This window comes from Mobula birostris, chromosome 1 (genome assembly GCF_030028105.1).
Source record: "Mobula birostris isolate sMobBir1 chromosome 1, sMobBir1.hap1, whole genome shotgun sequence".
NCBI lineage: Eukaryota > Metazoa > Chordata > Chondrichthyes > Myliobatiformes > Myliobatidae > Mobula > Mobula birostris.
This window is the reverse complement of record NC_092370.1, coordinates 160242548-160266265: the sequence shown is the minus strand read 5'-3', so window position 1 is coordinate 160266265 and position 23718 is coordinate 160242548. Positions and strand designations below refer to the sequence as shown.

General features: G+C 42.3%; 1 protein-coding gene across 2 annotated transcripts in view; it reads left to right on the top strand.

Moving 5' to 3' along the window:
• Positions 1-23718, top strand: part of tyro3 (TYRO3 protein tyrosine kinase) — a 108350-nt gene that overhangs the window by 6576 nt on the left and 78056 nt on the right. For both annotated transcript variants that reach the window (XM_072265055.1, XM_072265046.1), the window contains exons 2-5: positions 2205-2391; positions 9569-9669; positions 10423-10596; positions 20337-20423. In XM_072265055.1, coding sequence (XP_072121156.1) covers positions 2205-2391; positions 9569-9669; positions 10423-10596; positions 20337-20423 — 549 coding nt within the window. The remainder of the gene's footprint in view (positions 1-2204; positions 2392-9568; positions 9670-10422; positions 10597-20336; positions 20424-23718) is intronic.

The following is a 23718-nucleotide window of genomic DNA, read 5'->3' as shown; positions in this document are numbered from 1 at the left end:
TGGATAAACAGTCAAAATTTCAGGCCGAGACCCTTCTTCATGACTGAAGAGGAAGGGGTGGGGGAGATGTCAGATAAACAAGGAAGAGGGAGAAGGGGGATTGCTAGAAAGTGATAGGTGAAGCAAGGTGAGTGGGAAAGATAGAGGGCTGGAGAAGAAGGAATGTGATAGGAAAGGAGAGTGGACCATGGGAGAAAGGGAAGGAGGAAGGAACCCAGGGGTAGGTGATATGCAGCTGAGAAGACATAAGGGGCCAGAGTGGGGAATACAAGAAGAGGGGAGGGGGGGATTTTTTTTAACAGGAAGGAAAAATCAATATTCATGCCATCAGACTGGAAGCTACCCAGATGGAATATAAGGTGTTGTTCCTCCACCCTGAGTGTGGCCTCATCGTGGCACAAGAGGAGGCCACCTTATCTCTCTTCCATTACTGGTGGCACTATAGTTAAGTGAGGTGGCCGGAAATGGATGGAATATCCAGGTGTAATTGCTTTTGAACTGACCATCCTGGTTGCTTTTTGCTGGCCTTAAGAATCTGGATTACGTACATAAATCCATGAATCTCTGTAAATGCACCCTATCGTAAACCAGATCATTTGTCATTTTTTTTTTCTCTTCTTATTCCACTGTTTCACAGGTTTTGTGTTAGATTTCATCCATCGTGTGTATTTCCAATGTATGCTCTGTGGGCACTTTATTAAATACTTCTTGTCTCCTTCCTGTTAGTTTCGACCAATCTGGCCGTTCTCCTTTGACCTCTCGAATTAGCAACGTCCACAGACCTGCTGCTCACTAGATTTTTTTTTGTTTTTTAGACCATTCTCGATAAACTCTAGAGAGTCGTGTGCGTGAAAATCCCAGGAGGTCAGCCGTTTCTGAGATACTCAAATCACCCCGTCTGTCACCAACAATCATTCCACCGTCAAAATCACTTCGATCACATTTCTTCCCCACTCTGATGTTTTGTCTGAACAACAACAGAACTTCTTGACCATGTCTGCATGCTTTAATGCATTGTGTTGCTGTCACATGATTGGCTGATTAGATATTTGTATTAATGAGCAGGTGTACGGGTGTAGCTAATAAAGTGGCCACTGAATATATGGTCACAGAAGTATATTATTCTGAAGTTATGATTGGTGTACCTTTTCCAAGTTTCATTATATGTGTTAACCTCAAAGATGGAAACTATATCCCCAAATCCAGATTATGAATATATATCGAAAGATGCAATAATCTCAAAATTAGTCCCTAGGAAATGCCACTATTAATTGTCCTCTTGTCTGAAAAACATTCATACACTGCTATTCTCTGCTTTCCACATTTCTGTCCAGATGGTCACCACACACCTTTACTTTCATGGGCTTCAGTTTTGCTAAGGTGTCTGCGATGGATAGTTTTCCCAAACATCTTTTGAAAATTCGTATACATAACATCAACCACACCATCCTCATCCATCCCCCTCTGCTATTAACAATTTCATGACCTTTCCTTGACTAGCCTACGTATCTCTGGTTTCCTCATCACTGCTAACAGATAGTTTTCACACTAGAGGAATGATCACAATTGAACACTTGGGGACCAAACGTAGAATCTGCTTTATCGAGTTGTTTAAGAGGTTCTTTGATAGGCACAGAATGGGGGAGGTATGGACCAAGTGCAGACAGAAGAGATTAGTTTAATTAGCCGTCATAAACTTAATTAGTTCAGCACGACATCGTGTTCCCCATACTGTAATTTGTTTTAATGTGCTATATTCCATGCTGTAAATATTTAGCAGTTCAGGCCTCGTGAGCTTCTCCACAGACACCATTTGACCTGCTGACCACTTCCCATTTTTAATTCAGGTTTTCAGTAGCTTTTTGCTATTGTGATTATTCTGGATTTGCTAATCTGTTTGATATATATTGTTGGGCTTATCCCTCTTCCCATTTTAAACAGTATTTTAGTTTCAGTGAAGGCTCTGAAATATGCGGCCATGACATCTGCTTTGTTCATCCTAGTTTCTGAAAGAATCACCCTCTGTGTGGCTGATTGTTGTCTGGCAGAATCAACATCACTTGATAGATATTGTTTTGGAACTACTAGTTATCCCTATGGAGGTGGAGTTCTCTACTCTTAACTGTTTGAAATGTGTTGATATGCTCTAATCTTAATGGAATATACTTTGTGAGCCCATTCTTATTCCTCCTTTTTACTTTCAGGCTTGGACTTTGTGGTTGACCCTGCCAACCTCACCATCTCAGTGGGTCTGAATGCCCAGATGCGATGTCAGTTGAAGGGCGTCTCCAGATGGCCCAGCATCCATTGGCTAAAAGATGGCGAGGAGCTGTACAACGCTGATTTCACCAGCGTGCCGCTCGGTGAGGATGAGGTGCTGAGTGTCATCAGGTAATCCTGTGGACTGGGAATCCCGTAGCTGTTTGAATCTCACTCCAGAGATGTGAGCCTAAATCTCAGGCTAATGCTCCAATAAAGTGCCCTGACAAGAGGCATGACTTTGAGATAAAATGCTTAAACTCGGGTGGTTTCTGCCCTCTCGCATGAACATGAAAGGTCCCATGGTATTATTGTGAAAAGAGATCATGTAATTCTCACTAGCTTTCTGGTTATCCTTCCATGAATAGCACTGAAATAGTTGTTACTTGCATTGCTGTTGGTTGGATTTTGTTGTTTGGGGTGTTTCCTCTCTAGAAACACTGATGACGCTCTTCTGATAATGCTGAGGCTGTGAAACATTATGTAAATCTTATTACATTGCAAGTCAGATTGAGGTTGCTTGTCTTGTAACCACAGTGAGGGATATTATAGTGGGAAGACATTGTACACAGCTGAGCTGAGTGCTCCTGAGCTTATTATGATATTGCTACCTCTGAGTGCACGGATGAAATGACTGAAGCCGTACTACAGTGTCAGATGATTGAAATGATGTGCGAACTTTCGACTTTAATCCATAGTGAATTCTCAATCAGTTAGGCTGTTGAGATGTGTGCTAAATAGAGGTGTCATGCTGATTCCAGGGGAAATAATGTTTCCTGAGTTGTTTCCAGCATCTGATGAAGGAGGATAACTTGTTTCCGCCTTTTTCCCTTACTCGACTGAAGGCAGTAAATGATGGTGCTACTCAGTAGAAGTAATCCTCGATCTTACTGTTGTGTCAAAGACCAGTTAATAGCTGTACCTGAATCTCAACATTCTGGATTGAGTCCCACCTCAGGGGTTAAAGTATGGGCCCTGTAAGCCCCACAAAATTGGAATATGTAGTCTGGTCCCTCTAACCAAGGGTCAGAACAGCAGTCAGCATTAAGGAGTCCGCCACGTGGCTGAGAGGAAGAGGTTTGAAAATCACTGAAATTCTCCATCTCATGAAGTTCCAGAGTTTATTGAAGGCTGGAAGTGATGGACTTGGCTCCCTAAGAGAACAGGGCACCTGCAGTGGCCTGGAATGTGATTGGGTTCCCAAGCCCAGCCCCCTCCCCAGGAGTAGGTCTCAGCGGAAGAGGCTATGGGACAAAGTGGTGAAAATGATTAGATTATGAGAACACTCAGTCCTCTTTTATTGTCATTTAGAAATGCATACATGCATTAAGAAATGATACAATGTTTCTCCATAGTGATATCACAGAAAACAGGACAAACCAAAGACTAACACTGACAGAACCACATAATTATAACATATAGTTACAGCAGTGCAAAGCAACACCATAATTTGATAAAGAACAGACCATGGGCACAGTAAAAAAAAGTCTCAAGTCCCGATTGACTCCCAAGTCCCCGGTAGCAGGCAGCAAAATGGAGAAACTCCCTGCCATAAACTTCCAAGGCACTGACAACTGCTGATGCCTTGGAAGCAGCCGACCACAGCCGACACCGAGTCCATCCATCCGAAAACTTTGAGCCTCCGACCAGCCCCTGCGATACAGCCTCCCGAGCGCCATCCTCTGCCAAGCGCCTTCAACCTCGCCCCGGCCGCCGAAACAATCAAAGCCGAGGATTCGGGGCTTTCTGCTCCAGAGATTCAGGTTACCACACAGTAGCAGTGGCAGCAAAGAGAGCATTTCAGAAGTTTCTCCAGATGTTCCTCCGTACTCTCACGTCTGTCTCCATCAAATCAGAATTGTGCACGGTCCCCTACTTGACAGATTACAGATATCATTCACTGGAGAGGACACACATGCTGCGTCGCGCCTCCATCTTCTCCTCCTCCTCCTCCTGTATAGTAAAAATAGTAAAAGCTCTGATAGTAAGAATAATGGGAAGAGAGAGCAAGGTAACAGACGGACACTATCAACCCCTCTTTGTCGAAGGACAAAGCCAATACAGGAGACAGATGGCACAGGCAGACGGTGCATCAAAATGGATGTGACAGGAGGAGGGGAGTATACAGAGATAGACTGACAAGGAAAGAAACGAGTTCCTGGAGATTGGAAGCAGTCCAACATGCTCCAGCTCTAGGAGCTAGAGGGTACAAAACAGTTAGACTTAGGGTTCCAGGGTCAAGTGAAGCCAAAGGAGCAGGTGGTGGATGGTTGTATGAGCAGTTGGTGCATATCACAAGTCCTGGTTATGTGACCATTGATACCAGGCAGTCTCTAAAGAGTATTGATAATTGTCGCAGGGGATGGGAACCAGGGTGTCAGAACAGATAGTGGAGAGGTTGTAGAGACAGATGTTGTTAAGACCTTAGACAAAGTCAGGAATTAAAAGTTGAGCATGGTATAACTAGTGTCCAGCGCTGCGAATATTTCAAAGCATTGTAAGAATCATAAGAAAGTATCGTAAGAAAGATGGGTGAGCTCAGGCCATGGATCAACACATGGAATTATGATGTTGTAGCTTCATTTGTGAGACTTAGTTGCAAGAGGGCAGGACTGGCAGTTCGATATTCTGGGGTTCCACTGTTTTAGATGCAGTAGAGTGGTAGATATTAAAGGGAGAGGGGGTGGTGTTACTAGTCAGGGAAAATCTCACAGCATTGCTCAGTCAGGATGGACTGGAGAACTTGTCCAGTGAGGCATTACAGGTAGATCTGAGGAATATGAAATATATGCCCACGTTAACAGGGCTATATTACAGACCACCCAACAGTCCGATGGAGTTAGAGGAATAAATTTGTAGAGGGATCACAAACTGTTGCAAGAAACATGATGTTGTTATAGTAGGTGCTTTTAACTTTCCACATATTGACTGGAAATCCCATACCATAAAAGGACTAGGTTGGATGAGTTTGTCAAATGTGTTCCGGAAAGTTTCGTTAATCGGTACGTAGAAGTCCCAATGACAGATTGTGCAATACTGGATCTGCTATCAACGAATGAGACAGGGCAGGTGACAGAAGTTTGTGCAGGGGAACACTTTGCATCTGGTGATCACAATGCCATTAGTTTCAAGGTAAATATGGAAAATGATGGGTCTGGTCCATGGGTTGAAATTCTAAATTGGAGAAAGGTAATTTTGATGGTATCAGAAAGAATCTGGCAAGTGTCGACTGAGGCAGGCTGTTTTCTGGCAAAGGTGTACTTGGTAAGTCGGAGGCCTTCAAAAGTAAAATTTTGAGATGTACAAAGCTTGTATGTACCTTTCAGAATAAAAGGTAAAGATAAGAGATTTAGGGAACCTTGCTTTTCAAGAGATATTGAGGCCCTGGTTAAGAAAAAAAAGGAGGTAGCAGGGATATGTAGGTAGGAACAAATGAGGTGCTTGAGGAGTGTAAGAAATGCAGGAGAACACCAAACAAAGAAATCAGGAGGGCGAAAAGAAGGCATGAAGTTGCTCTAGCAAGCAAGGTGAAGGAGAATCCCAAGGGATTCCACAACTACGTTAAGAACAAAAGGATTACAAGAGACAAAATTGGTCCTCTGAAAGACCGGAATGGTAATCCTTGCATGGAGCCAAGAGAGTTGGGGGAGATCTTAAATGAATTTTTGCATCTGTATTAACATAGGAGACAGACACGTAGTCTATAGAAGTGAGGCAAAGCTGCAGCAAGATCATGGGCCCTATACAGATTACAGAGGAGGAGGAGTAGGTGATTTGTCTGAGGCAAATCTGGGTGGACAAATCCTCAGGGCCTGACGATGTGGTCCCTCAAACCCTGTGTGGGAGGAAAATGCAGAGATATTTAAATCATCCTTTCCCATGTGTGAGGTGCCAGAGGATTGTACGATGGCTAATATTGTTCCGCTGTTTAAGAAAAGCTCTAAAAATAAACCAGGAAATTATAGGCCAATGACCCTGACATCAGTAGTGGGAAAGTTATTGGAAGGTGTTCTAAGGGACCGGATATATGAGGATTTAGATAGACATGACTAATTAGGGATAGTCAGCATGGCTTCATGTGTGATAGGTCATGTTCAACCAATCTATTCCCATTTTTCAAGGAGTTCACCAGGGATGACACAAAGGTTGAGGGTGTTGTGGATAGTGTGGAGGGCTGTCAGAGGTTACAGTGCGACATCGATAGGATGCAAGACTGGGCTGAGAAGTGGCAGATGGAGTTCAACCCGGATAAGTGTGAAGTGGTTCATTTTGTTAGGTCAAATATGATGGCAGAATATCGTATTAATGATAAGACTCTTGGCAGTGTAGAGGATTAGAGGGTTCTTGGGGTCCGAGTCCATAGGACAGTAAAAGCTGCTGTGCAGGTTGACTCTGTGGTTAAGAAGGCATACGGTGCATTGGCCTTCATCAATCGTGGGATTGAGTTTAAGAGCCGAGAGGTAATGTTGCAGCTATATAGGACCCTGGTCAGACCCCACTTGGAGTACTGTGCTCAGTTCTGGTCGCCTCACTACAGGAAGGATGTGAAAACCATAGAAAGGGTGCAGAGGAGATTTATAAGGATGTTACCTGGATTGGAGACCGTGCCTTATGAGAATAGGTTGAGTGAACTCGGCCTTTTCTCCTTGGAGCGGCGGAGGATGAGGGGTGACCTGATAGAGGTGTATAAGATGATGAGAGGCATTGATCATGTGGATAGTCAGAGGCTTTTTCCCAGGGCTGAAATGGCTAACATGAGAGGGCACAGTTTTAAGGGGCTTATAAGCAGGTACAGAGGAGATATCAGGGGTAAGTTTTTCACGCAGAGAGTGGTGAGTGTGTGGAATGAGCTGCCGGCGACGGTGGTGGAGGTGGATATGATAGGGTCTTTTAGGAGATTCCTGAATAGGTACGTGGAGCTTAGAAAAATAGAGGGCTATGGGTAACCCTAGGTAATTTCTAATGTTTGGCACAGCTTTGTGGGCTGAAGGGCCTGTATAGTGCTGTAGGTTTTCTATGTTTCTATGGAAGTTGATGAAGGCAAGGCAGTGGAATTTGTCTATATGGATTTTAGCAAGGCATTTGACAAGGTCTCGCATGGGAGGTAGGTGCAGAAGGCTCAGTCACCCGGCATTCAACATGATGTAATAATTTGGATAAGACGTTTGCGGGAGAAGCCAGGGAGTGGTAGTAGGAGCTGCCTCTCTGACTGTAGGTCTGTGACTAGTGGAGCGTCACAGGGATAGGTGCTGTGTCCGCTGTGTTCGTCATCTACACCAATGATTTGGATGATAATGTGGTTAACTGGATCAGCAAATTTGCAGATGACACCAAGATGGGGGGTACAGTGGACCATGAGGAAAACTATCAGAGCTTGCAGTGGGATCTGGACCAGCTGAAAAAATGGGCTGATAAATGGCAGATGAAATTTAATGTAGACAATACCAGGTGCTGCACTTTGGTAGGACCAACCAGGGTAGATCTTACGCAGTGCACTGTAGGGCCCTGAGGAGTTTCATAGAACAAAGGGATCTGGGAAAACATGTCCATAATACTTTGAAAGTGGTATCACAGGTCATAAAGAAAGCTGTTGGCCAACTAGCCTTCGTAAATCAACGTTTTGAGAACAGGAGATGGGATGTTATGTTGATGTTGTATAAGATATTGGTGAAACCCAATTGCAGTCGTGGTCACTTACCTACAGGAATGATGTAAGTAAAGTTGAAAGACTCCAGAAAAAATTTACAAGGATGTTGCTGGGACTGGAGGACCAGTGTTATAAGGAAAGATTGAATATGTTAGGAGCTTATTCCTTAGAACATAGAAGATTGAGAGGAGATTTGATAGAGATATTTAAAATTATGAGGGGTATAGAAAAAGTAAATGCAAGCAGGCTTTTGCTTCTAAGGTTGGGTGAGACTACAACTAGAGGTTGTGGGTCAAGGGTCAAAGGTGAAAAGTTTAAGGGGATATGAGGGGATCTTCTTCACTCAGATGACAGGGAGAGTGTGGAATGAGCTGCCAGTGCAAGGGGTGCATGCAAGCTCGATTTCACTGTTTAAGAGAAGTTTGGATAGGTCCATGGATGGCATGGGTATGGAAGGCTATGGTCCCAGTGCACATCGATGGGAGTAGGCTGTTTTAAATGGTTCAGCACAAACTAGATGGACTGATGGGCCTGATTCTGTGCTGTATTTTTCTATGACTGTATGACTGTAGTGGCTGGGGATCTCCCCCCCTTGAAAAGACACTGGACAGAAGAAGACAATGGTAGCCACTTCTGTAGAATTTGCCAAGGACAGTCATGGTCAGAAGACCACAATTAGCATGTCATATAACACAGCACATAACGATGATGATGACTCTAGTATGTATTTTGTTTTATTATGAATAAAGTCTATATTTGAAATATAAAAATAATATGAAGCCTCAGAAGGGGTTTTGCATAAACGTTCTTCCTTGATACAGCAATCATGAAATTCCATGTGATTCCTGGTTCTAAAGCAGACCATAAGGGAGGGAGGGAACATCGACTCAGACCATGAGAGGCCATAAGACCATAAGAGAACTTGCTAACACCCTCCCAACAACCTCGCTCCTCACTTTTGTCCTTGCCCTGTTTCAAGGGAGTTCACCTTGCAAGCTGCTTATTTTGCTAACATTGTAGAACTTTACTTTCAGTATTATTTTTCTTATCCTTGGACTTTATTGCCCTTTTTCCAAAGGCAGGTTGAGAAGCCTCTCCACCTTCATGTAAAGTGTAGATGCTTCTCACAGCATGTTAGCAATCTCTGTCAAGCAGAAAGATCCCACAATTTGCCGGTGCCACTTTGTGACGAAAACAGAAAATGCTGGACACACTCAGCAGGTCAAGCAGTATCGATGGAAAGAAGCTCGAAATGTTAACTCTGTTTCCTGCATTTTATTTCCGATTTCACTTTTGTTTTTGATTTTCACTTTGAGGCCAACCGTATTGCCCTCAGTGCCCTGGCTGAGATTCACTTAGAAGGATCTCTGTAATACGTTAACCCTTGTTCTGTCCTCCTATGACCTGCAGTCCCAATATGCTGCTTTTACATCATCTTACACCAGATTAAACTTTGACCTGTGCATGTGGCCCAGGCCTAGATCACATGATCCATTCGACTGCAGCCTCATTGGGATAACTGAAAATTTCAGGTATTGGCTGCCTGCACTCTCTCTCTGAGTTAAATGAGTGGCTTTACTTTAACACCAGTGCAAAGGTCACTCGGTTACCTCGAGTTCCCTGTGTTTTACCGGAGCCTCTGTGTTGCTACTTCTGTTGCAGGCTGAGTGGAGTACAGCAGACGGACATGGGCTGGTACTGGTGCACGGTCAACGTGAAAGGAGCTAACGTCAATTCAAAGAAGGCCTTTTTAACAGTGGAAGGTAGGAGGGCCAACCTTCAGGTTACCCTGAGCAAGGAAGGCTTGGTGTTTAGGCCTTACTGAAGTGAACGAAGTGAGAAGACAAGACAACATCAGTGGTTTAATGTCATAGATGCTGAGCTGTTGTTCAGGATAATAGGGATTAAACCATGTTCCTGGCACAAGGTTAACGTTCACTGAAAATGCAGGATCCTTAAATGGGAAGATTGATACTACTTCGGATAACAATTATGGTAGTGTCTTTATCAGAGATATTAAGCTATTGGGTAGCAGCTGTACCTGTATTAAGGGCTATTGTATAGAGCAAAATTGGAGATTATTTTGAGAACTTTTCATGGGATTTAAGATAATAGTGCGAAAATGGGACTCACTCGGGAGGGAATCTTGTTCGGATGGGACCAGTTGGGTCGAAGGGCATGCTTCTATGCTTTACGACCCTGTCACTCAAACAGAAGATGCAGGGTTTTTATATTTGGGATTTAGGATATCATGCGTTTCATAGATTATGAAGGAATTCTAATTGTGTGGGTTTAGGGTGAGTTTTAGTTTGTAGGTTGCAGGGTCAGTGTTGATCAATGATAAAAGTTTGGTAGAACTAACCTGCTAACATCATTTGACTGGTAACTACTCTGGGTGACAAGCTAACTCAACGTAGAGGCAAATGATGGGACTTACACAGGTGGGGGAAGAGGATATGTTTGGGATTTGAGTATACGACATGGCTTTGTAACAACATGTATATTTTCTTGACTAGGCTTGCCATATTTCACAATCCAGCCACAGGATATATACGTACTTAAAGATGCACCCTTTAATTTAACGTGTGCTGCGAATGGTCGGCCAGAGCCAATGGGGATTTTATGGAAGAACGTTGGGGTCTTAGTTGAAGAAAGATGGAACGCATCCTTTTCAATACTCACTGTTAAAGGTAAAGCCTATGTAAAATCGAGTTGGATTATTTCTTAATACTTAATCATCTTGGTATCATCAATGGGTGTTAAAAGGTCAGGCAAATCATCTGCTGATATTGGGCAATGAGTTCAAACACTAATCATCTTATAGCATCTAACCTTGGACCCTGATTACACTGGAGTGAGTGCAGACGAGATTCACCACCTTGGTGTCTGAGGTTGAATGTTGAGGTGAGATGTATTTGCTCTTCTTGGAGGGGAGGAAGCTGAAGAGGTGGTCAGTACATAAATTTTTGAAGGGCTTACACAGAGTGGACGATAGTATATACAATTATGAAGGGTTTATATAGAGTGTACAATATTATATACAATTATGAAGGGTTTTCACCGAGTGGACAATAGTATATACAATTATGAAGGGTTTATATAGAGTGTACAATACTATATACAATTATGAAGGGTTTTCACCGAGTGGACAATAGTATATACAATTATGAAGGGTTTATATAGAGTGTACAATACTATATACAATTATGAAGGGTTTTCACCGAATGGACAATAGTATATACAATTATGAAGGATTCACATAGAGTGGACAATAGTATATACAATTATGGAGGCTTTACACGGAGTGAGTGGACAATGGTATATACAATTATGAAGGGTTTACACAGAGTGGACAATGGTATATACAATTATGGAGGGTTTACACAGAGTGGACGATGGTATATACAATTATGAAGGGTTCATATAGAGTGGACAATAGTATATAAAATTATGAAGGGTTCATATAGAGTGTACAATACTATATACAATTATGAAGGGTTTATATAGAGTGTACAATACTATATACAATTATGGAGGCTTTACACAGAGTGAGTGGACAATGGTATATATAATTATGAAGGGTTTACACAGAGTGGACAATGGTATATACAATTATGGAGGGCTTACACAGAGTGGACAATGGTATATACAATTATGAAGAAATACAATTATTAAGAAATGCGGTTGACTCGTAACTGCTCTCTGAGGTGGCCTAGCAAGGCATTCCGTTGTAATAAACCACTATGTGCTGGTAAATGGGAATGCCATGGTCAGCATGGACATGATGGGCTGAAGGGCCTGTTTCTATGCTGTGTGACTCTACAATTAATAGTAATGGCTCTTATGGGAAAGCCATGTTCTCTTGCTCCAGTTATTCAGCCATCTGAATCAGTTTCATTATAGTGCTGAAGGTACCTGTGAAATCCATCTGTGAAGCATTCTGTAGTACTGCATGGCCAGGTTGGCTGTCATGTTCCTGAAATGGGATCCATTCCTAAGAGGCTGGAGGTCTCATTTGTTCGCATTCATTAATCTGTTACTTCCTGAAAGCACATCAGTGCCTCATCTTGTTATCCTGGACAAGCATAGCGTTAGGTCTCTGGTCTATTCTGGGGTTGGCCAGCAGGGGCAGACATTGCTCCTGAAGGGTTTTATCCCAGAACTGCTTGGAGTCTTGTCACTGGTCATTGACTGCACATATTCCCAATTAACATCTGTGTATTTAAACCCTGCTTCCTATACCTTAATTTGCTCAGTCTTAAAGTGTGATCTTGTAAGTGGTGTCTCAGGTATTTTTGTTCTGGATTTTTTGGTGTGTTTTTGACGTCTGTTTACTGCCTGCCATTTCTGGAGCTGATTTATGCATGAAGATCTTGGATGACTGTACTTTTGTTTGGATTACAACATTTTTGAGTTGGACTGGTTGCCTGTTTCTTGCCCATCTTGGGCAAAAGAAAGTAAAACTTGCTTTTGAATCTGCACATCAACTCCTGTCTGCATTGTGCTTTCTGCAGTTGGGTTCACTCTCAGTGCAGTGCTCAGCAGTACGGTGCCGGACTTCCACCCTGAGTTCATTTCCCGATCGGGCCATTTCCCTTGCGTGTAGAGTGTAAAGAAGGTGTAAAGCACGCTTGTCATTGGCTGAGGCAATGAGAATTAGAGTGAAGAAGTTATGTCGCAGCTTAGGACTCATGGGGAATATTGTGTACAATTCTGGTCACCCCATTGCAGGAGGATGTGGAGGCTTTGGAGAGGGTGCAGAAGAGGTTTATCAGGATGCTGCCTAGATTAGAGTGTGTGAGCTACATTTATGGAGAGGATGGGCAGACCTGGGTTGTTTTCTCTGGAGCGTTGGAGGCCGAGGGGAGACCTTTAGCAGTATAATTGTTATGAGATGTTTAGTTTGGGTAGACGGTCAGAATCTTTTTCCCTGCAAAGAAATGCTAAATAGTAGAGGACGAGCATTTAACGTAAGAAAGGGTAAGTTTAAAGAAGATGTGCATGCAAGTTTCTTTACACAGTGGTGGGTGTCTGGAACTGACTGTCAGGGTGGAAGCAGCTATGATAGAGACATTTAAGAAGCTTTTAGATAAATACATGAATATGTGGGGAATAGTGGGATATGGGAACATGCAGGCAGGAGAGATTTCATTTAATTTGGCATCCAGTACAGCACAGGCACTCCGGGCCAAAGTGCCTGTTCCAGTCTGATATTAATCTGTGCTTTGTCGTACTCCTTTTGACTTGCAGCTGCCTTGCTGGTTGTGTTGTCACTGAGTAATGCCCAGTGTTATTGCCAGTGCCCAGTCAGAGTGACAACAGGCCGTGGCAGCACCAGCTTGCTTGGAGAGGCACTGCTGTGTCTCAGGGCACCAGCCTCTTCTGAACCGTCAGTTCCACCCAGGTGACACATTTTACATTCTGTTGCTGTTTCCGATGGTAACAGGGAGTCTTGTTCTTGTAACTGCTTCAGTCGGAACATATCAGCGAAACATCCTCACTCAGCTCTCTGTAGAAGACTTCCACGCTAGTGGGATGAGGTATGCCTCGCTGATGGAACACAAATGGGTTTCTGAATCAATTTGTCCATCAGCTTTTCATTGGGAGAGCAATGACTGTCAATTTCCTTGTTCTCTCCCCCTCCCTGGTGTCGAGGCAGATGGATGAGTGTGCTTTGAGCTTCTCTGCAATCTGACAGCACACCCACCACCCTGCGCCCCCCCAGGTTTGTTGGGGATTTTGGTAGTGACCTGCTCTCCATCCATCAGTCGCGTAAGCCCACGTGCCAGGACACCCGTTCCTGCACTGAGCTGAGCTTGTCAGCAGCATGCTGCATGGACAGACAGGCACTACACACCACCGTGGTGCATCCCTGTTGAGTCGTACAGCACAGAAACGGGGCCTTTGGCCCAACTCCTCCATGCCAGCCAGAGCACCCACCTAAGCTGGTTCCATTGGTCTGTGTTTGACCCAGATTCCTCTAAATCTTTCCTATTCATATACCTATCCGAATGTCCGTAATGTTCCTGTCTCATCTGCTTCCCCAGCAGCTCATTCCACATACTGTATGTACCACCCTCAGTATGAAGGAGTTGCTCCTCAGGTCCATTGAAAATCTTTCCTCTTTCACCTTTAACCTATGCCTTCCAGTTTGCTTCACCTTCCCTAAGGGGAAAAAAGGCAGGGTACATTCACTCTATCTCTGTCCCTCGTGATTTTATGCACCCCTGTGTTTAATTAAAGCATTTCACCCATTGAAATAGAGAGTTGGACACAGGCTGACATCTCATCTAAGGCAGTGGACAATTTAAACTTAGAAAGATGGGTATCTGGGAATGATCTGCAACATAAAAGTAACTGAGAAGTAGGTATGGTTTCATAGAAGAGATTTCTAACTACTTTTGTACTGCTTTACATCAGGACTTCCAGTTTATCTGTCCCAACCCCATTCTCCACTTTTATTTGTAAACTTTGAATAAAATCCTTGTAATATAGCTTTCCCTTCTAGCTCAAAAGGGGAAGCTGGTGGGGAGATTGATTGGAGACAGCTCCACTGCTAGGGACCCCAGGCTTCACAAACTTCTCGGTTCTAGGAGTTACAGACTGACACCAAGCTGGTGTGTCCCTGTTGAATCATAGAATAATACAGTGTTGAAACAGGCCCTTTGGCCCATCTTGTCTGAGGTGCCCTCTTAAACCTGTCCCATTTGGCTGTGTTTGGCAAGTATTCCTCTAAATCTTGTATACTGTACTTATTTATAAACTTATCCAAATGCCTTTTAAATGTCATCAGTGTACCTGCCTCATCTACTTTCTCTGTGATCTAACTGAGGGGTTCAGATGGTAAGAACAGAATAATGATTTTCCATGAATAGATTACAGGCTGAAATCTAATTGAGGGATTTGTAAGAGTCACAAGGAAAATGTGTAGGAGCTAGAGGAGACCACCATTCCAAGCCTTCCCTGGCTATGCTCCCCAACTCTTCCTGCACTACGTTGGTGCTGAGCTCATCTATTTCACCAACTTCGTCCCCAACTTCCACCCTGACCTTAAATTCACTTGATCCATCTCTGAACCTCCCTCCCGTTTCTAAATCTCTCTGTCTTCATCCCTGAAGACAAACTGTCTACTGACATCTTTTATTAACCTACTGATTCCTATGGCTATCTTGACTATACCTCTTCCTGCCCTGTCTCCTGTTAAAATGCCATTTACCTCTTCTCAGTTCCTTTATCTCTGCTGCATCTGTATCAGGATGAAGCTTTCCCTTCCAGGACATCAGAGGTGTCCTCCTTCAAAGAAAGGGATTTCCTTTCCTTCCCTATTGATGCTGCCCTCTCTTGCATCTCCTCCATTTCCTGGACATCTGCACTCACCCCCTCTTCCCATCGCCTTCACAAGGATAGAGCTCCTCTTCTCACCTACCACCCCATGAGCCTCCATGTTCAACACATCATTCACCACAATGTCCACCATCTTCAACAGGACCCTACCGCCAACCATATCTTTACTCCCCCCCCAATTCCCTTTGTGATTCCCTTGTCCATTTGACTCTCTCCACTAATCTCCCTCCTAACACATATCCCTCCAAACGACAGAAATGCTACACTTGCCCGTTCATGTCCTCCTTCGCCTCTGTTCAGGGCCCCAAGCAGTCCTTCCAGGTGAGGCAACACATCACCTTCAAATCCACTGGGGTCATCCCTTGTATCCAGTGCTCCTAATGTGGCCTCCTCTACATTGGTAAGACCTGACACGAATTGCGGAACTGCTTTGTTGAGCATTTCTGCTCTATCCACCAAAAGCGGAATTTCCCAGTGGCTATCGATATTAATTCCTATCGCCATTCCTGTTAAAACATGTCGTTCTTTGGCTTCCTCTTCTGCCACAATGAGGCCAATCTCAGGGTGGAAGAGCAACACCTCATATTCTGTTTGGGTAGCCTCTGACCTGATGGCATGAATATCGATTACTCCTTCTGGTAATTAAAAATTTCCCTCCCCCTCCCCTCTTGTTCTATTCCCCACTCTGACCTCTAACCTCTTCTTATCTGCCTATCACCTTCCCCGGTGCCTCCCCTTCACATTCTACCATGGCCCACTCTCCTCTCCTATCAGATTCCTTCTCCTCCAGCACTTTACCTTTCCTTGCTTGTCGTCCTCCTCCTCCCCTCCACCTTTTTATTCTGGCGTTTTCCCCCTCCCTTTCCAGTCCTGATGAAGGGCCTCAGCCTGAAAAGTCGACTGTTTATTCATTTCCATAGTTGCTGCTGAGTTCCTTGAGGAATAACAAAGTAGTGTTTGTGGACTGTTCAGAAATCTAATGGTGGAGAGGAAGAAGCTATTCCTAGAATGTTGAGAGTAGATGTTCATCCTTGATGCTGGTGGTGAGGGTCTGAGTGATGGACGCCGCTGCCTTGAGCCTCAGCCTTTTGAAGATGTCCTCGATTGTGGAGACAGTTGTTCCCGTGAAGGGACTGGCTGAGTCTGCAGCCTCTTGTTATTCTGTACGTTCATCATCATCGTTATGTGCTGCTTCATATAACGTGGCCGATAATAATCTTTCCACGACCATGACTGTTCGTGCCAAATTTTCCGACAGAAGTGATTTGCCATTGTCTTCTTCTGGGCGGTGTCTTTACCAGGCAGGTGACCCAGACATTATCAAATTTTCTAGTCTTTGATGAGACATCTATTTCTTTAATTCTTAAGAAAGATAAAGACCCTATGGATTGCGCTTCATATCGACCTATATTAAATGTAGATGCTAAAATTCTTTCAAAAATAATGACTTATCGGTTGGAGAATACATCAGCTAAAATTATTTCTCAGGACCAAACAGGTTTTATAAAAGGCTGTTATTCTTTTTCTAATACTCGGAGACTGTTAAATGTTAAATACTCACCCCTCTCGAAAACTCCCCAATGTGTTGTTCTCTTGATGCCAAAAAGGTATTCGATAGAGTTGAATGGAAATATTTATTTAACGTTTTAGAGAAATTTAGCTTTGGTACTAATTTTAATAAGTGGATTAGAATAATATATAAAAGCCCTATTGCCACTGTGATTACTAATAACTGTAGATCCCCCTTTTTCAACTTTTGCAGGGTACGAGACAAGGATGTCCACTAAGTCCTTTGTTATTTAATTTGTTGCTGGAACTTTTGGCTATTGCACTTCGTGAAGCTAAGGATATTCAAGGAATTTCTATAAATGGGACTATTCATAAGATTTCTCTTTATGCTGATGATCTCTTAGTTTATGTTTCGAATCCGGAAGAATTTATTCCTAGTTTATTGAAATTATTATATGAATTTGGAAAGTTGTCAGGATATAAATTAAACCTGCATAAGAATGAATTAATTTCCTTTAAATGATTCTGCTTTTATATATGATGATATTCCTTTTAAAGTTACAGATTCTTTTAAATATTTAGGTATTATCATCACTAAAAAATATGGAGACCTTTATAGAGCTAATTTAGTTCCCTTAGTGGATTTTATGAAGCAATTATTTTCTAGATGGAATCCTCTTACACTTTCGTTAGTTGGTCGAATTCATGCAGTTAAAATGATGATTTTACCAACATTTTTATATATATTTCAAAATATTCCTATTATTTTTAACCAAGAAGTTTTTTGATCAGGTTGACTCTGTTATTTCATCTTTTGTTTGGAATAATAAAAGACCAAGAATTGGAAAATGTCATTTACAAAAATTAAAAAAGGATGGATGTCTTGCTTTGCCTAATTTAAGAATGTATTATTGGGTGGTTAATATATGCTATGTGTGTTCTTGGTTATATTGGACTGATAAAAATGAACGACCACCTTGGGTTGATTTGGAATTGAAAGCTGTGAAGCAATTTTACTTAAGTTCGCTATTAGGAGCTTCTTTACCGGTACAACTAGCCAAAATTTCTATTTTAAATATAAATCCTATGATTAAGCAGTCATTACGAATTTGGTATCGGTTCCATAAGTTTTTTAATCTTAAAAAATTTAACCTTCTTAGTTTAATTTATCAAAACTATTCATTTAAACCTTCACTTGGTGATCCTACCTTTTCTCTTTGGAGGAATAAAGGAATTTATTCCTTTATGGATCTGTTTCAAGAAGGCTGATTGATGTCCTTTGAGAAATTAGCAACTAAATACTCTCTTTCACACTCACACATTTTGAAATATCTTCAGGTCAGACACTTTTTACAAGAATATTTAAGTAATTTTCCATATATACAAGATTCTGACCTGTTAGATATTATTTTAAAAATGAACCCTTTAGTGAAAGGTTTTATTGGGAATATAATTTACTATTACAACAGGATAATTATCCTCTATTTAAAATTAAGCAAGATTGGGAAAGAGAACTTAACATGACTCTGATAACAGAAGATTGGTCACGAATTTTGAAGTTGGTTAACTCTTCTTCGATTTGCGCCAGTCATTCCATAATTGAATTTAAAATTGTACATTGTTATTATTTGACAAAGGAGAGACTGTTGGAAATATTTCCTAATGTTGATAGTCAGTGTGATAGATGTAAAACTGAGATAGCTGCATTGACACATATGTTTTGGTCATGTTCTGTATTGAAACAGTTTTGGAAATCTATTTTTTCCACAATTTTCAAAGCTCTAAAAATTAATTTACAACCTAATAAACTGACAGTTTTGTTCGGTATTATTCCTCAATATATTCATGGTATTTCTATATCAGACCAACATGTAATTGTGTTTGTTACATTGTTGGCTAGAAGGGCTATTTTATTAAAATGGAAAGAGTGGTTCTCTCAGGTGATTCTATGTCTTAGTTTGGAAAAAATCAGAAGTCAAACTTTTGATCCTCGATTTCACTTTGAGAAAAGGTGGGGCTCTTTTGCCCGCTACTATCATTTGATTTGAGTTCATTAAGATGGTTCCCTTCTGATTCTTGGGTAAATGGATTTGGTTGGTGGATTGATGTCTTTTTTTAAATGGAAGCTTGTATAGTGTATAGCTCCGGGTTTGTGCTCCAAATGTTTTTTTTTGTTAGCAGGGTTTTTTTTTGTTTTAATTAGTAGGGGTTCTTTTTTCCTTCTTTCTTTTTTCGAAAAAAAAATAGCTTTAACATTTTGTCTTTCTTCTTCTTCTTCTTCTTATTATTGATATACTGTTTAGCTTGGTTAATAGTTTGACTCTTATTCTACATATTGATATACTGAGTTGATTATTTTAATGTATTTTTTGTTGTCGATTTTCAATAATAACTAATAAAAAGATTTAAAAATGAAATGAAAGGTCTGATGACATTTCACATCTCAAATTCCCGACCTCGGGTGCTGTTCTGTGTGGAGTTTGCCCATTGTCTATGTGACATGTGGGTTTTCCACGTGTGCTCCAGTTTCCTCCCATGTCCCAAAGACATTGATTTGTAAGTTAATTGGTTCCTGTAAATTGCCCTGATTTGGGTGTTTATATACTGGGGACCCAATCCAGGCCCCTTATTCACATTTGCACTGGGGTGGGAGGGACCCTTAATCATGCTGGCTTCTTTCCTAGGACAGCAAGAAGTGAAGAGTCCATGTAGGCTGGTTTTCATGCTGGGCTAAGCTGTGTCCACAACCCTACTGTTTCTTGCAGTCTTTGTCACTATGTGCGCTGGCAATATTGGAACCCATGTGCAGAGGAAGGACAGACTGCATGTACAGATGGCGATGAGAGTTTATTCACAATAATTCCAAAAAGAAACATCAATGGCTCGGCTGAGCAACACAGCGAAAAGTAGCATCCTCAAAACTAAGACCCCACAATCAGAACTAATCAGGCTTCCACTTAAATAATACAGGTAACACAGAATCCCTGAGCCTATCAAAATAAACTTAACAAACTTAAACAGAGGACACCAGGAGATCGAATTACAAACAGTGAGTTGCTCGAGAAAAACACAAGAAACTCTGAATGATTAACCAGTTCAGCACATCTAGAAAGCTTGGAGCCTGACACTGTCCAGCACCCAGCACAGGTCCGAAGAACTCATTGCAATTTTGGGCAGAGCAATTGCGATACCAAGCTGTGAGGCATCCAGATAGGGTGCTTTCTGTATGGCATCTATAAAAGCTAGTGAGAGTCAACAGAGATATGTCAAATTTCCTTGGCCTTCTGAGGAAGTAGAAGTGCTGATGTGCTCTCTTGGCCATGGCTTGTACATGTTTAGACCAGGACAAACTACTGGTGCTACTTACTTGATAAGCAAGCAGACGAAAGGTAACTCTCGTAGATGGGAATGACGGGCAAGGAAGGTTTGATTGTCTGCTCCTAACTTTGATGTGCTACTCTCAGGTTTCATAAGCCTCTCTGCTTCTTTACTTTCAGCTGTGTGAATGGGATGGGGAGCTGGCTACTTTGAGATGGTGGAGGGTAACACATTGTCTCTCTGTGTTCACTGTTGTCAGGAATTAAAAGCCAGACCACTTTCACTTGTGAAGCGCATAATGCAAAGGGAGTTGCCGTCTCCAGGACAGCAAGCGCCTATGTCAAAGGTAAGTTTAGAGTCACACTTAATCCACTGCAGTTCAGCCCCACTACTCAACCCATAATTCTGTTCTTCACTTGACCACTCCAATGTTCTCCTAGTCTGACTTCCGTAAACCAGCCTTCCCTCCATGGACTGTCCACACTTCTCACTGCCAACAACTGACATGATGTGCAGTGACAGATGACTGCAACAACATCCAGAGGAACGACAGACTCCCATGTTGAGATAGAAGCAAGAGTTTATTCATAGGAATTCCAACACTACATCGGTGGCTTGACCGAGTGACATAGCCAGCCAGATCATTCTCAAACACACAGGCAATCTGCACCAACTGGGAGTCCACTGGGAATAAGTGCAGTACACTGAAAACCCGTGCCAGTCAAAATAAACTTGACAAGATTAAACAAAAGGCAGAAGTACTTAACGACTCCAGATAAGACAACAATGAACAAATGCAGATGCAAAGTGGGGCTCATGACAGTACCTCCTTCTCTAAAGCCAGCACCTGGGGAACACGAGACAGGGCTGGGAAATTCTGGGGATGCCTACTGTGTTCATGGTGCTGAATGAATGAAAGATGTTCCTCATATTTTGATCCTCTGGGTGATTTCCAACATTCTCTTTAATTTTACATTTAAGCGCTTCCTCTGCTAGATCACCTTTCAATACTCGATCTCCTGTTAGGGAATGAGACAGAGCGGTTGACAGATGTTGGTGTAACGAACACTTTGCACCTCGTGATCATAATGCCATTAACTTCAAGATAATTGTGGAGAAGGATAGGTCTGGTCCTTGGGTTGAGATTCAAAATTGGAGAAAGGCCAATTTTGATGGTAACGGAAAGGATCTGGCAAGTGTGGATTGGGACAGCTGTTTTCTGGCAAAGGTGTTCTTGGTAAGTGGGAGGCCTTCAAAAGTGAAATTTTGAGAGTACAGAGTTTGTATGTTCCGGTCAGAATAAAGGGCAAGCATAACAGGTTTAGGGCACCTTGGTTTTTGAGAAGTATTGAGGCCCTGGTTAAGAAAAAGGAGGTGCATTGCAGCAAGGAGCAAATGAGGTTCTTGAGGAGTATAGGAAATGCAAGAGGACACTTAAGAAGGAAATTGCGAGGGTTAAAACAAGGCATGAGGTTGCTCTAGCAGACAAGTTGACAGAGGGCAATTAAGAACAAGAGACAAAATTAATCTTGAATATCAGAGTGATCACCTGTGCATGGAGCCGAAAGAAATAGGAGAGATCTTGAATGGATTTTTTGTATCTGTTTACTCGTGAGATGGACACAGAAATAAAGTGAGGCAAAATAGCAGGGAGGTCTTGGACCGTACAGGTATTACAGAGGAGGAGGTGTTTACTGTCTTGAGAAAAAATTAGGGTGGGTAAATCCCCAGGGTCTGACAATGCGCTCCAATATGGGAGGCAAGTGTAGAAATTGCAGAGGCCCTAGCAGAGTCCTTAGCCACAGGTAATGTGCTGGATGATTGGAGGATAGATAGTGTTGTTCCATTGTTTAAGAAGGGATCTAAGAATAAGCCATGAAATTATAGACCAGTGAGTCTGACATCAGTAGTGTGTAAGTTATTGGAAGGTATTCTAAGGGACTGGATATGCAAGTGTTTTAATAGAATGGGACTGATTAGGGATAGTTAACATAGTTTTGTCTATGGTAGGTCGTGTTGAACCAGTCTTAGTGTTTTTCAAGTAAGTTACCAGGAAAAGTTGATGAAGGCAAAGTTCAAAATAATTTTATTGTCTGAGTAAATATATGTCATCGTATACAACCTCGAGACCCATCTTCTTGCAGGCATTCACAGTAAGTACAAAGAGAAAAAGAAAATAAATAAGCAATGTAGATCAAGAACATGAGATGAAGACTTCTTGAAAGTGATTCCATAGGTTATGGGAGTAGTTCAATGAGTGAAGTTATCCCCTCTGCTTCAAGAGCCTAATAGTTTAGGGGTAATAACTGTCCCTGTATCTGGTGATGTGAGTCCTCAGGCTCCTGTACCTTCTTCCTGATGTTAGTAGTGAGAAGAGAGCATGGCCTAGATGGTGTGTGTCCTTGATGATGGATGCTGCTTTCCTGTGACAGCACTCAATGTAGATGTGCTCAGTGGTGTAGTGGGCTTTACCCGGGGTGGACTAGGCTGTGTCCATTTTTTATTTAAGGGCATTGGTGTTTCCCTACTAGGCATTGATGCATCCAGTCAATATACTCTCCATCGCACAGCTATAGAAATTTGTCAAAGTTTGAGATGGGCATGCTGAGTCTTTGCAAATTTCTAAGAAAGTAAAGGCACTTCCATGGTTTCTTTGTAGTGTTTCTTGTGCACTGGACCCAGGCAATGGGTGTTGTCTACATGGACTTTAGCAAGGCCTTTGACAAGTTACCACATGGGAGGTTGGTCAAGGAGAGTCAAACATTCAAGATGAGGTAGTAAATTGGAATAGACATTGGCTTTGTGGGGGAAGCAAGAGAGTGGTAGAAGATGGCTGCCTCTCTGACTGGAGGCCTGTGATTAGCGGTGCACAGCAGGAATTAATACTGGGTCCATTGTTTGTCATCTATGATCCAGGTCAATGATCTGGATGTTAATGTAGTAAATTGGATCAGCAAATTTGCGGATGACACCAAGACTGGGGGCATAGTTGACAGCGAGGAAGGTTGTCAAAGCTTGCAGTGGGATCTGGACCAGCTGGGAAAACAGGTTAAAAAACGGCACATGGCATTAAATGCATGTAAGTGTGTGGGGCTGCACATTGGGAGGACAAACCAGGAAAGTATTTACATGGTGAGTGGTATGGTACTGAGGAGTGCAGTAGAATGGAGGGATCTGGAAATGCAGATCCATAATTCCTTGAAAGTGGTGTCACAGGTTGAAAAAGTTTGTCACATTGGCCTTCATAAATCAAACTATTGAGTACAGGATTTGGGATGTTATGCTGAAGTTGTATAGTATGGGGTATTGTGTACATTATTGGTCACTTACCTATAGGAAGGCTGTCAATAAGATTGAACGAGTACAGAGAAAGTTTGCAAGGATGTTGCCAGGACCTGAGAGCCTGAGGAAGCTTGAATAGGTTAGGACTTTATTCTTTAGAGCGTAGAAGGATGAAGGGGGATTTGATAGAGGTGTACAAGATTATGGGGGTATGGATAGGGTAAGCAGGGTTTTTATACTGAGGTTGGGTGAGGCTAGAACCAGAGGTCATGTGTAAAGGGTGAAAGGTGAAATGTTTAAAAGGATCCTGAGGTGGAATACCTTCACTCAGAGGCTGGTGAGAGTGTAGAACGAGCTGT